We start from the raw sequence: 13432 nt of genomic DNA, 5'->3' as shown, positions 1-13432 counted from the left end.
TAAAGTAAACTCGGATTAAACGTGGAAATAAAATAAATAAATTTTGAATTAAAATAAAGCAATACGACCAAAAGCGACATGACACTCACATATATGTGAAAAAAAAATTTAACGAAGTAGTATCTAATAGGCCGAAAATCAAGGTCAAATAATCCTGGAAATGCGCTCATCATTCCGAATCTCACCCCTTAGTGAGATAGAATCATCAAAAAGTGGTAGTCTCATGATATTGAAACGAGCAGTAGTTGTCTCTGTAATTCAGATATCAATGAGTATTTATAATTGTGCCCATTTGCACTATTCACGAGATTTTTTTATCCCTAAGCATTCATCCCTTTTTTTTATGTCTATATAATCCAGCAACAAGTGCATAATTAACTTCCTAATTGTTTAATTTTCCGAATGCGCGAAAATATTTAAAAATAAATTTCATAATTTAATGCTATAATTTCCTATTTTGTTTTTATGCAAGTTTTTATAAGAATTCAATGATTTCTTTCCCTATAGTATCTACTTCGCATTATTATGAGCTGATTTTATTTGAATACACTCATTAAGTTCTTGTCAGATGACAAATTAATGATGTCCGGAAACAATCAGTTCAAAGAAAAGAGAATGGAATCTAACAAAACTTGAGATAAAATTTTCATTTCCAAAGTTTGTTTGTATGTACGTCTATCTGGCTGTTCTTTGTAAACTTTTAAGATATTTCAATCCATTGTTTGTGGCTTTTTCAAATCGTTCAGTTGGCCTGAAGCCAAATAGGGTGAGAGTCACTGCGTGTCATTTACAGAAATAGCTTGTCAGTTTTAACTGAGCTTTGCATGCTTTTAGTTTGCTGTTTTGGGTTTTTTGTATACATTGTTAAATAGTCGCAATTGCGACATTGTTATGAATGAGGTTGTTATTAATGGAGGTATTTTCCTCTGTAGTTATTAATGAGTTGCTGTTGAATTGAATTGCATTGGTTAATTGAAATAGAAGGACAGTGAAAGGATCAATTGTGTCTTATCAGGTAAAAAGACTTCATAAATTACTTTTTAAAGTGATTAAACGTGTCTGCATATATCATTGAATACATTTAATGATGAATATTTATTAAGCATGCTCTGATACAATTCTTTTGCAGTTATCTGCTATATTATATTTTGAAATATTTTATTTTTACATCCGCTTTTCTATTACTTGCTTCAATTATTAACTACAAAAACAAAGTTTCAGAAAAGTTTTTTTTAATAATTGATATTTATTCTGTTATTTTATGATGCCTTTAAAGTATATTTTTAATTATTTAACCCTTTCTAGGGCCGTGGGAAGTATGCTTCCCACCAAATTCATCAATCTTTGTATGAAATTATGTAGGTTGGCATAAGTTCTGACAGATTTTTTTTAATAAGTCAGAAACTTAGATGCTTCAGTTCTTTATCTCAGACAAAATGATGCGTCTTGATTTGTTACTTAATTATTAATTAACCAAATTAATTTTATCTAATAAGCTAAATGAATCCCTTTTCTTATTCTAATGTCAAGCCTAAAAATATTTTAACATAATATGACTAGAAAAAAATGGCCCTTTAATGGGTTAACATTAAAATAATTAACTATGTTTTGTCTGTACTATGTAGGTGTTAGTTTAATGACTTTGAAAAGAGAACCAGCAGGTTTTCATGTGATGTAATGTCTTTTTAAATTCATTTATGAGCATTTGGGAGTGTCTCGCTTTATCGGCCTTTTAATCTTTTCTGAGAAAGACTTAATCACGGGGTGAAATCATAATGTCTCATTATTCAGTGTCATAATACTTTAAATATTCAGTCTTTTGTTCATTACGATATTTTGATATTTTATTTTAATATTTTAATGATCGATCATTTGAAAATCGCGAATAAATCGAAATTGTAATACTCCAATCTGTATTTCATTGCAAATAGATAGATAGTAACTATAATAAATCTTTACGAATCAGTATCATGTACTTTTTTTCAAGTAAGGTTTAATTTTTTAATTAAAAGAATTCTTCTTATATGGCAAGTTTATTTGTTAATAACTCTTTAATGGCTGTTACATGATCATCATTTACTCTCTGTTTTAGTATATTGTATGCTATTTTGTTCTTGTTTGGAAGTAGATCTATTTCTTTCAATCCGAAACAAATACTTTTTTTTCTTTTTTTTTTACCATTTCATCGATTTTTTTATTTTATTGAAATTCTTTAAGAATATAATGAATTATTTAATGAATTATATAAATTGATATATGTAAACATATTTTAGCAGATGTGCGTCCGAATAAAAGAAACTTTTGAAATTTTAAAACTTTGAATTATTTCACCTCAGGAGGTATAGTATACGTACAAAGAGTAAGTGGTAAGAGATACGTCAGTCTACATCGCGGCATAAGAGCAGGAGAGACAGAAATTTTTCCCTTCGATTATTTTACTATGAAATTTCGATAGGGATTTCTGTGGCACATGTCGATTTAGGTAAGGGAATTTTATGTATCTTTAAAAGAATGTTGTAAGCATTAAGGATTTTTATCCCTCCACTCGGAGTCTGGGAAATGCTGAGACTAGCAAACTTATAGAATGCATGTAAAATTAATTAAATAAAAGGTGGTGAAACAGGAAATAAGAGAATATTTTAAAGTTAATATGGGCTAAATTAGGATAAAAATTAAAGATAATATTAAGAAATGAATTAAGATTTAAATTAGAGTAAGAGATGTCAATTACACATATATAATTTACTCAAGAATTCACCTAGTTACATCCTGAAATATTAAAAATTGGTTATAATGGTTATATAATTTCAATTCTTGCAAATTTTCAACTTTGCAAAATTTTCCTGGTATGTTCACGGCCTGATGTTATCTGATCGTGTAAAACTAAAATTCAAATCCACGTGTTTGGAGATTCTTCCCCATTTCTTGATTTCGTGCTGATTGAATGCTTTGTAAAATGAAGGTTAGCCATCTTTTCTGTTTTCCGTTTAGAAAATTTTTTGGACCAAAAAAACTGAACAAAAAGTAAAAAAATAATGATAAATAAACTTATAGAAAAAAAAAAAGATCACATCTTTTAATATTCTGAATGAAGATGAGTGTAAAAAAAATTCCAAACGATTATGTCCTGCTGCCACAACCTATAGACAAAATACTCATACTCTTTCGAGTTAATCGGTTCGATGAACAAGTCTACCAAATTCTTTTATTCTATCTTCCAAATGAAACGTCACCTTTTGTATGAAACCAACCGAGCGCTTAACCAAGCGTGGGGTATTTTCTGTTTCTTTTAGAGCATAACTGACGGTGCAGGAAAAAACAAGTTCCACTGTGAAAGCATGGGGAAACTTTCACTTGGGTTTTGTGCTGGTTATTTTGCGCTGTGCTGGCGCAAAACGATTGATTACCTCAAATGCTATCTGTGAAAGAACCTATTCTGTCGGTCATCTCATGCTTTATTTTTGAATCCCTGTGGTCTTCTTTATCGTCAGTCGTGTTTTCTATCTTGATGTTCGTCTGACGAAAATGACGTGGAATATTTTCATCTGTAAACACCATCTTTCGGTGATGTGGTATTTTTGAACAGCGAAAGTTCGATGAGTGCCAAAACACGAGGGATTTTGGATTATTTTAAGGTTGGCACAATAGGGAACTCTATAAAAGTTAGGTAAGAAAAAAATATACTCATAAAAAAAGAGTCTTATTTAAGATGAAATGTAATTTGTGTTTTGTGAAGAAAAATTATATCCTAATTATCTTCTTTTGTTTTTATCTGGGTAATGTTTTCAAAATCTGTAAACAGCATTTAGACAATAGGTAGATAAAAATAGAAGTGATATCGGATTCGTGTATACTTTGATTTCTTCCGACGTAGTTCATTTCATCAAGTATAGTCTAATAATTGCTGGTGTATTTGAAGAATGTAACGAATATTCATTGAAAGGAATGATCAGTTATTTATGTATAAATATATATATTATAATCCTTGAATGATATAGCATTATAAAATTTAATTGTCGATTTTAAATAAAATTTCTGGTAAGTACATTAAAAGTCTCTTTAATATTATCTTATTATTATACCTCCAGTCACATATCAACAAAATTTTCACATTAAGGAATTTCTAATTTTAATCCAAGTGTTCATTTCTCATTGAAGTAAATGATGTATATTATGAGAATATAGCTGTTATTTGTAATATTGATGTATTTTTATATTACTGTTGAACTTTTTTGTTGTTGTTGCTACTTTTGAAATACTTTGGACTCGTTTTTGAACTCTACAGAAATTGTCAGATTTAATTATTTATCTTTCAAATATTTTAATTTTATTTTCGGTTACAGTTAAAAAATAATCTGATAAATGATTCTCTACTTTAAATTGAATTCGATAAGAGTGATCTTCTGAATATTAAATCCTTAGAAAGGAATTTTATAAATTTATTTCTCCCTTAGAGTACTTTAAAAAAAATTTCAATCAAATTTCTAAGAGGTATGATAATAAATATTTTAAAATCTTACATAGCAGTGCTTATAGGTTATGAAGCATTGACCTATTTTGACCTATTTCGATCAATATTTCGACCTAAATTTATAGTAAAATCAATGACTATAGTGGAGTCAATTCATGTGATGACACAGTCACATGTTAAACATAACTGCAAATCGTCTTATATACTTTTGAAACATTTCTTTCTGCTGGATGTGCAATGGATTTCAAAGTTAAGTTTAGAATGAACATTTGCCAAGTGCGTTGTGAGCATTAATTGATTTACAATTCTCTTGTATTCTTTAGCAAACTAAGAGTTTTATCAAAGTAGCACAGATTTTTACAAATTGTCCTAAAAATATTTTCATTGTTTTATTTTTTTCTGTTGGAGGTGTGTGTGTGTGGGGGGGGGGAGAGACGATTACGGATGTGAAATTTTTTAAGTGTAAAATAGTAGGAACATCTAACTCAAGTTATGAAGGTTTACAACTATTTTACAGGGAGTAGATTTAATCTCTCGTAATATATATTACAAAATAATATATGTTATATTTAATATAAATATTTATAAATATACTTATAGTTGTAAGTTATAAATTGAGTTATTGTTTTCTGTGCTCAAATTTCTATCAACAAGGATCTTTTCATTACAAAATTCATTCGGTGTCTTAAATTGTGATTGCATTATATTTAACTAAATATTTTATTGCTTCTACGATTGGTCTCTTTTTCCAATTTTGTTTTAATGTCTGGGTTTTTTTTTTTTTTTGGTTTTTTTTATTCTTAATAATTTTAATAATGTATGTGCGAATATATTATTTCAAGCGTCTAATTTTATAAGTAAAAGTTCGAAAGAAAATCGTATTAGGTGAAATGAACAATTACTGTTTCGGAACATTATTCTCTGTAAATCTAATGATTAACTGTCATCACTGAAAATAAACTCTCACATTTTATTTAATGTGTTTCCTTATTTGTTCCCAGAAAATCGTTTTGTTCCGTTTCAGTGGAACGAAAATAGGCCTATCAGGAAGTTTTTTACGACTAAGGATAACATAAATTTTCACTTAAATTGGCAGATATTTTCTTTCTTTTACTGGTTATTTGCTGACCATATATAGTTTTAGAGATAAAATTTCAATTCCTGGTTTTGTCTGCATGTCCGATGTGATTGTGAATATTAGCATCGTATTTAGATTATAATTTTTGTATTCTTATATATGTGCGCTGAAAAAAAGTTATAAATTAATTTTTTGTTATTGTTTTTGTTGCGCATCATTTTGTAATCTTTCTAATGCACAATCCATCCTTTTCCCACTAATACTTTGACAACTAAATTAAATATAATGTCAAGACATTGACAAAGACATGATATTGTTGAATAATATATTTTATTATTTGTTAAGGAAAAACTTCATTACTGGTTTAAACTAGTTTGTAATTCAATACTAAATTATACTATTTTATAATTGTCTTCTGGATACATGATTGAATTCTGAAGCAAAAACAAATTTAAAGTATTTTGCATATGTTTTATTACTAGTATTAGGAATGTTTTTTTTTAATATTAACTTTTGTTTGATTAAATTGAAAACGACTTTTTGCCAATGTCGTAACTTAAAATTAATTTATGCAACTATTATATACAAAATACAACTATTTATATTTGCTATTATACTATTTTATAATTGTCTTCTGGATTATATTGCTATTTATATTTGCTAAATTATACTATTTTATAATTGTCTTCTGGATACATGATTGAATTCTGAAGCAAAAACAAATTTAAAGTATTTTGCATATGTTTTATTACTAGTATTAGGAATGTTTTTTTTAATATTAACTTTTGTTTGATTAAATTGAAAACGACTTTTTGCCAATGTCGTAACTTAAAATTAATTTATGCAACTATTATATACAAAATACAACTATTTATATTTGCGTCTTAACTTTATTTTGTAATATATTTTTAGGATTTATAATTTTTTTTCTGTGCTCAAAATGCTCAGATTCTTTTAAATAAATGTTATAAATGTTTAGATTTTTTAAAATTTTTTATTCATTTATTATATATTTGTGGACGTATTTCTTATTACCAGATTAAAAGTTTCATTTTAGTCTCTTAAAAAAAGCTTTTAATGTTTATCTAAAAATCTTCATTTTCACTTCAGATAATACATTAACAAAATTATTTTAATCCATTATGATAGTAGAGAAAATTCAAATATTTGAATTACTCCATGCTTTCATTTTGAAAGTGATATCACAGATCAAAATACCTTAACTTCTCTTCTTTTTCAAAATTTATGATTTTTAAACTAAGATATCGATATAATTTGCACTTTTAAAATGATTTTGCAATAAATAAATAAATGATCAAAACTGATTTTAAATTATGATCATACTTTTGTTGTTATTCTATCAGCGTCTGATAGTCTTATTTAAAATAGAAAATCGAAATTCAAGTTTCTCTTCCTGATACCTGAAACTTCAGTTTATATAATTATATTTTTTGACCATGGAATGCTTTTGAAGATTTTAAAGCAGCGCCGTCATTTCGAATTTGAAAAAACTTACTCCTTAACTGTCATATGGCTTGAAAGTAATTTATTTATAGTCGCTCATGAATGGCAGGCTTTCTTGGAGAATGCCTTTAAAACAGGTTAGAAAAACAGTCTATTGTTCATATCCAAAGTCAAGGGGTTAGTAAACTAGTAAAACTTACGACGCCCCATTTCATTAAGTTCGTCCTCGTTTTATATTTCCTCGTCGTAGTGTGAAGTGTACTTGGCTGTTGATCATGACCCAGTAAAGAGCTATTAGGAACTTGAACCCTCATCGGAAAGATGCCTTTGATTAAGAGTGTCATCAGAAGGGCTATTTCTTTCCTCTCTCTGCCTTATGTTCTTGCCAGTACATTACTGTGTAACGAGCAACTCTGTTATTTAATATAAAAATAGTACAGCGATCAAACGCGATAATCCTTTTTATTAGGCGTTGATATTTGGAGCTATCTTGCTTATTATAAATTATTCTTCACGTGATGCTGTGGCAGAGGATTGTATTTTGTGTTGCAGTGGAAAATGGACTTGACGTCCCACCGTAGTCTAAAATAAGTTAATTTTGGAGTTGATACTATATTATGCAATAGGAATAAGAAAATCTTGAGAGATATTTTTTCTGGCTTAACCTTTTGCTCTTCCTTTAATACATGATTTTATGTAACATGATCTTTTAATGAGGCTTCGGTCAATTCAGTAAACTAAATAGTCTATAGTTTACTAGCGATAAAAATTTTGCTGCATTGCCTTTGTTTAATTTTTAGTAAAAATTATTTAATTATAAAGGTGTAAATGTTAAATGAAGTATAAAGTATTGCCATGTTTTATTATATTAATTTATGTATTAAATATGTGATTGCATTTTTGTATTAAATAAATATATAGAATACAATATAAAGGTCTTTTTATAATAAAAGGCTTGATATTAATCATGTATTTGATTAGAGCTAGTGAAAGCTGATTTGCAAATTCTTATTTAAAAAAGCATCGATTTGCAAAATTGCAAAGCTTTTATCAGAAAATCGTTTTTGATTCCTCCGTGATTCTTTTATTAGTCCGTCTCTCTTATTTTATAGTTAGGTATAAAATATGCTAGCTCATATTTCTAGTTACGATTTTCATAGTGCGCCAAATTACTCAAGGCTTAATAATGGCACAGCGATGAAGGAAAGGGAAGGGGGGGGGCAAGGAAGCTATTGATGCCTCAGGAGCCAATCTTCGGGAATGGCATGGGGTCAAAAAAAATTTTGCGTTTATATGATTTATTAAAGTGATATATCATAGAAGGATGGAAATACAGTGGCATGCCCCGAGCATATATTTACTGAGCACGTATTCATTTGTTAAACCACTGCTAGCGATTTGGGGCGAAAGTATATTTCGCTTTGGGCCTCACAAAATCTCGTTACGTCATCAAACCCTGGGAGTTTAAATTCTTTTTAAGATGACTCTGACAATCGGAAATTCATATTTCGTTATTCTAAATTTAAAGCCCAATTGCTCTTTAGATTCGCCGAGTATATGTACCCAGTACACATTAAATCGCGTTAAGGGTCAAATAACTTGCATTTAGTGTAGTATCAAAATTTGAAGTGGGATGGTTGCTCAGGTGTTGTTCTCTTCACCTTTTCATTGTTTAAAATTTCGAAGGCATCCTAAAATAGATAACATATTAGCACAGAAAGGGCAATTAATGTGAAAGAGTTAACTGAAATTAGTCTCACCTAAAAAATTATTTTATTAAATAAACCCAGCGAGTTGGCCTTGAAAATCATTTTGAAGGATGTCGGATTCAATAATTTGAAATATAGTTTTAAGATTTATCGAATTTTATTAAAACTATTTTACATCAAACTTTAATTAATATATCAAATTTTGCTGATCTGTGCAAAAAGTAAATAAGCATTGAAATTCATATGTTTATCTTAATGCTTCAAATATTTCGCGAAAGCTCTATTTATCTAAAATTGTTTATTTTGTTAGAATTTCGTGGTTTGAAAAAAAAAGGCGTCATGACCTAGTAGATAATTATTTTCCTAATTGGTTGTGCTTATTGAATAATTTTCACATTTTTATATATCATCCATTCAATACTGCAGTCTGTGCATGATAGTTCTGATAGCCTTACTGTTTAAACTGAGAAACATCATTTGGCATGGATACTTGATCTTCATCAGAATTCCGATATTTTTTCGCCAAGTATGCAGCTGAAATAATTTAATACCACGATAGATAAATGAAGTTATAACAGTTCTTGAGGAAATAACATTACAACGCTCATTCAACGTGAAAACCGCAGTTCCTGTTCATGCTACAGTTATTTCAGTCATCAATTCAAATTCCGCAATAAGCGAGAGTTTAATGTGCGCATTGCTAGAATTCATTAAATGCATCATGATCTCAATATTTTTTTCATTTAATTGTTGTAAAAGATTGTAAAAATGATGTCAGCTGCTTCTCAGAGGTCACTCCTGTCAGATAATGGCTTCAGAGCGGTGATGTTTCTACAAATTTAAATATACATTTATTGTGTGAAAATTTCCCATTTACTTCGTTCTAGAACCTGCAGTGATTTTAAAATAAATTTATTTGAAGATTTAAAAAAAAAAAACAAAAAAACACTGCTCATATTTATGTACTTCTGACGAAATTTTTTTATATCACTTGATGAAGTAATTCGTTGTAACTTCTCATTATTCTGCATTGATGGAATTAATTTATGTGATGCCGTATTCTTGTGACTATCATAATTGTGTATTGAGTAACATTAAATTAATATCTTCGCTGTGATGTGTCGTCACATTAGTTTTTATCTTAAAAGATGTGCAGCCAATTTAGATATTAAATTGACGTAGCGCATTTTACTGTTCGTTTCAATATCCTGAGACGACTAGTTTTCGACGATTCTATCTGATTAAGGGGTGAGACGCGGAAGGATGAGCACATTTCCGGAATTCTTCGTCATTCTTTGACCTTGCTTTCCTCCAAGTTAGATACTTTTTCCTTCACATTTTTTTTCACGTATATATAAGTATCGTGCCGATTCTGACTATGTTATTTTATTTTAATTTAGTTCGCGAATAATTCGAGTTTATTTTTTGTTAATTGTAAATGTCTCCTCGTTTCATTTTTCCTATATATATATATATATACTACTTGTGTATGAATCGATTCTGTTGTATTTTACTGGGGTTTCCCACCCCCACCCCCCATCTTTTTTACTATGAGATTCTTAGAAAGTTCTTGTTTCATACTTAAGCATTGACCATCTTGTACATATGCGGAGAAACCTTGCTGGAAGAAATATTCTTTTCTGCCAAATAGTTAGCAAAGAAACCAGCAGGAATAGTCTACTCAATATTTTCTCACACAGACTCTAATAAATTTGTCGTGTCAGAGAACGCCTTACATGGATGGCACTGACTTACAATATTAAAGAGATGCTAACTTTTGGCGTTATATTAGCATTTTTATGAAATCTATCATGTGATACTTGGCGAGTTATTTGGCGATTAATCCCTAGCATACGATTAATAATATCCAAAAATCGAATTTGCATTTTAGATATGTTTTTCTCAACTGATTGAAACAAAAAATTTGACACAGAACTACACTTGTAGTCACAAAATAACGTAACAAATTTGTTATGTTTAAGTCATTGCGTTTTTCAATTATCGCGTTTACTTATTTCTAGAAGTATAGACCGACAGACAGTCAAATACTAGTTGGATTTGGCTCAAAATTCCACAGGTGTCTACACTAAAGATGTTAAATCTATATACCGAATCTTATCTATCTAGCTCTCGTCATTTGTAGTATCGTGCTAACTTATATTCGAACAGCCGGACAGACAAACTTTCGCTGAACGGGTTTTACTCAAAATGGATAGAAATCTGCAAATTTGGTATAAAGACCGTATATCTAATTTCAACCGTCTAGCTCAAAACGTTTTTAAGTTATCTTTGTCACAGAAAGAATGATATAAGAAAGTAATAAGTCATACAAGAAAGAAAGAATTAGTAAATAAAAGACTTCGGGGCTGATGTTTTCCACTGTTATTAACTAAATTAATTATTTTGTTAGATTTACTCCTTAGGAGAAGCCGCTTTTGCTTTTTATAGAAATAATACAATATCGTATTTTTGACCTAACATAATTTATCATTGAAAATTTATATATATATGCCATTTCTTTTATCGGCTGTCTGACTACAATATGGCAGCAAACAGATATAACGAATTACATTGTCGTTTCAAAGGGGTCATTTTTTGCTGCTTATGTCCCCCGTCATTCGATAATGAACTTCTATTTACAGGGGAATTATACTGTGCTTGTAACTTTGACCTCCTAAGACGCCTGAATTTTTTCCCCGCTTTTGAAGATTAAAGAAAAGTCATCGCGTTTCATTCTTTTTGGTGAAAGCGTTTTTTAATTAAAAAATGTTGGCTGACATCCAAGAAATATTTTATCATCGCCCTAGAAAATGTCATCGTAATCCTTTAAAGAATATGTTTTTGCTTTTATCTATTTCATTTCCACGGCGTGTTAATGGTTTCACATTGTTGGAGGTCTGTTTTTAACTTTTTTTTAACGTAGTTTATTTGAGGAATGTTGAACAAAATCTATTTTTTCCCCTCTTCGTTGATAATGTTCACGAGATTTTTTTTTTTTTAAATTTAAGTAGTCGAATTTTAAAGATCCCAGAAAATAGTATTATTCCCAGGGACATAATAACAAGGGATTAAGGGGACCCAGAGCAACAAATGATGATGGGTTAAATTTCTGTGTTGTTTCTTTCAACTTTCAACTATATATTTTGTTATGATTGATCAGTTTCTAAATAATTAAAATAGCTTTATACATTTTAAACAAATGAGGAAAAAAATTGATAAATGTGTCGTCGATGTGTGCTTCTAAGCAATATTTTTATTTCTTATAATTCTGATAGGGCCAAAAAGAATATGATATAACTAGCCTGTAAAAAGAAAAAGTACTTTTTGAAAGTTATTTTAAACTTGACTGATTTTTACTTTCTCGTATACGTTGCATAGAGAAAATATAACAATCGTCAAAACAATTCCAAATCGAGATTTTTATGAATCTTCATGTTTTAGACCCCCATCCCCTGAGTTCGAAAAGCACATTTTTAGTGAATTTTCGTCTATTTATCTGTGACAAAGATGATTCAAAAACGCTTTGAACTAAACGGTTGAAATTTGGTATACGGTCTCTGCTGTCACATTTCTATCAAATTTAGTGTAAAAATATATTCAGTGGAGGTCCGTCTTTCCAAATGTTCAAATATAAGTTAACACAATAACCACAGAACGAAGAGAGCCAGTAGATAAGATTCGATATGTAGATTTAACTCTGTAATGTAAGCACTTGTCGAATATTAAGCTTAAATCTATTAAGTGATTGACAGTCTGTCGGTCTGTACTTTCAGAAAAACATGTAAACGCGATAACCCAAAAAGGCCTGTGACTTAGATGTGTCGAATTTGGTATTTGATTTTGTGACTACAAGTGCAGCTTTGTGTCAGATTGTTGTTTTAATCGTTTGAGAAAAAAGTGTCTAAAGCACTCATTCGATTTTTGGATGCTATTAAGCGAATGCCAGGGATTAATCGCTAAACATCTCGCCAAGGATCATGCAATAGATTCAGTAAAATTGCTAAATTCACGCCAAAAGTTATATTGTACGCCAATGCCCTGCAAAGCCTTCTCTGGCATGACAAGTGTATTAAAGAAAGTTTAGGGAAGACCACTGTCAACTGGCTTAAAATGACATGACAGGTATACAAGGGCCCATGTGGTAGTTACAGCCTTGATTTCATGAACACATGCATATTCATTTATTATTGTTGTTGTTGTTGTTATTATTTGCATTTTCAATCATAATGTAAACATTTTTTTATCCTTGATGAATTCTCAAAAAATGAGAAATTATTAGTGATAAATAGTCATTTTTAAATATCATTAATGAAGTAATGAGATGAAATAAAATATTATCCTTGTGATTTTAAATTTTAACTTGAAAATAGTACAAGGAAACAAACTGTTGATTTTTTTAAGGATTTTTTTAAATTTGTATTCTAAAATTCAATTCAATTTAAATTTTTGTAATAATTAGTAGTATAATATTTAAATAGTTTTTAGAAATTGAATGCCAATGCCGTATAAGAAATAATATAATAAAATGAAATCCGTTCATTTGTAAACTGTTTTGTTTGTTATTGGTAACTGGAATCTGCTGCTGTTTTCCGCAGTCAAACTTTATTTGATTTCATAACTAATAGAATAAATAATGCAGCATCAAGAAATTAGTTTTTAGAAGATACTGAATTAAACATTCCATAAATGTATTGTAAATATGAACAAGAA

At 29.3% G+C, this 13432-nt stretch overlaps 1 protein-coding gene across 7 annotated transcripts in view; it reads left to right on the top strand.

Annotated features, from left to right (window-relative positions):
* Nucleotides 1-13432, top strand: part of LOC129980952 (ecotropic viral integration site 5 ortholog-like) — a 173746-nt gene that overhangs the window by 80096 nt on the left and 80218 nt on the right. The window contains exon 1 of one of the 7 annotated variants that reach the window (XM_056091473.1): nucleotides 870-1015. The exons of 4 other annotated variants lie outside the window; for them this stretch is intronic. Coding sequence is in view for 1 of the 3 variants with exons in the window: in XM_056091468.1 (XP_055947443.1) it covers nucleotides 3597-3667 (71 nt within the window). In the remaining 2 variants the exon portion in view is untranslated. Of the gene's footprint in view, nucleotides 1-869; nucleotides 1016-3581; nucleotides 3668-3898; nucleotides 4039-13432 lie in introns of those variants that run through there. 2 more of the 7 variants (XM_056091468.1, XM_056091471.1) reach the window with 2 other exon arrangements.

This window comes from Argiope bruennichi, chromosome 8 (genome assembly GCF_947563725.1).
Source record: "Argiope bruennichi chromosome 8, qqArgBrue1.1, whole genome shotgun sequence".
In the NCBI taxonomy this organism is placed as follows: Eukaryota; Metazoa; Arthropoda; class Arachnida; order Araneae; family Araneidae; genus Argiope; species Argiope bruennichi.
The sequence above is the reverse complement of the archived record's forward strand: the minus strand, read 5'-3'. Positions and strand labels throughout refer to the sequence as shown.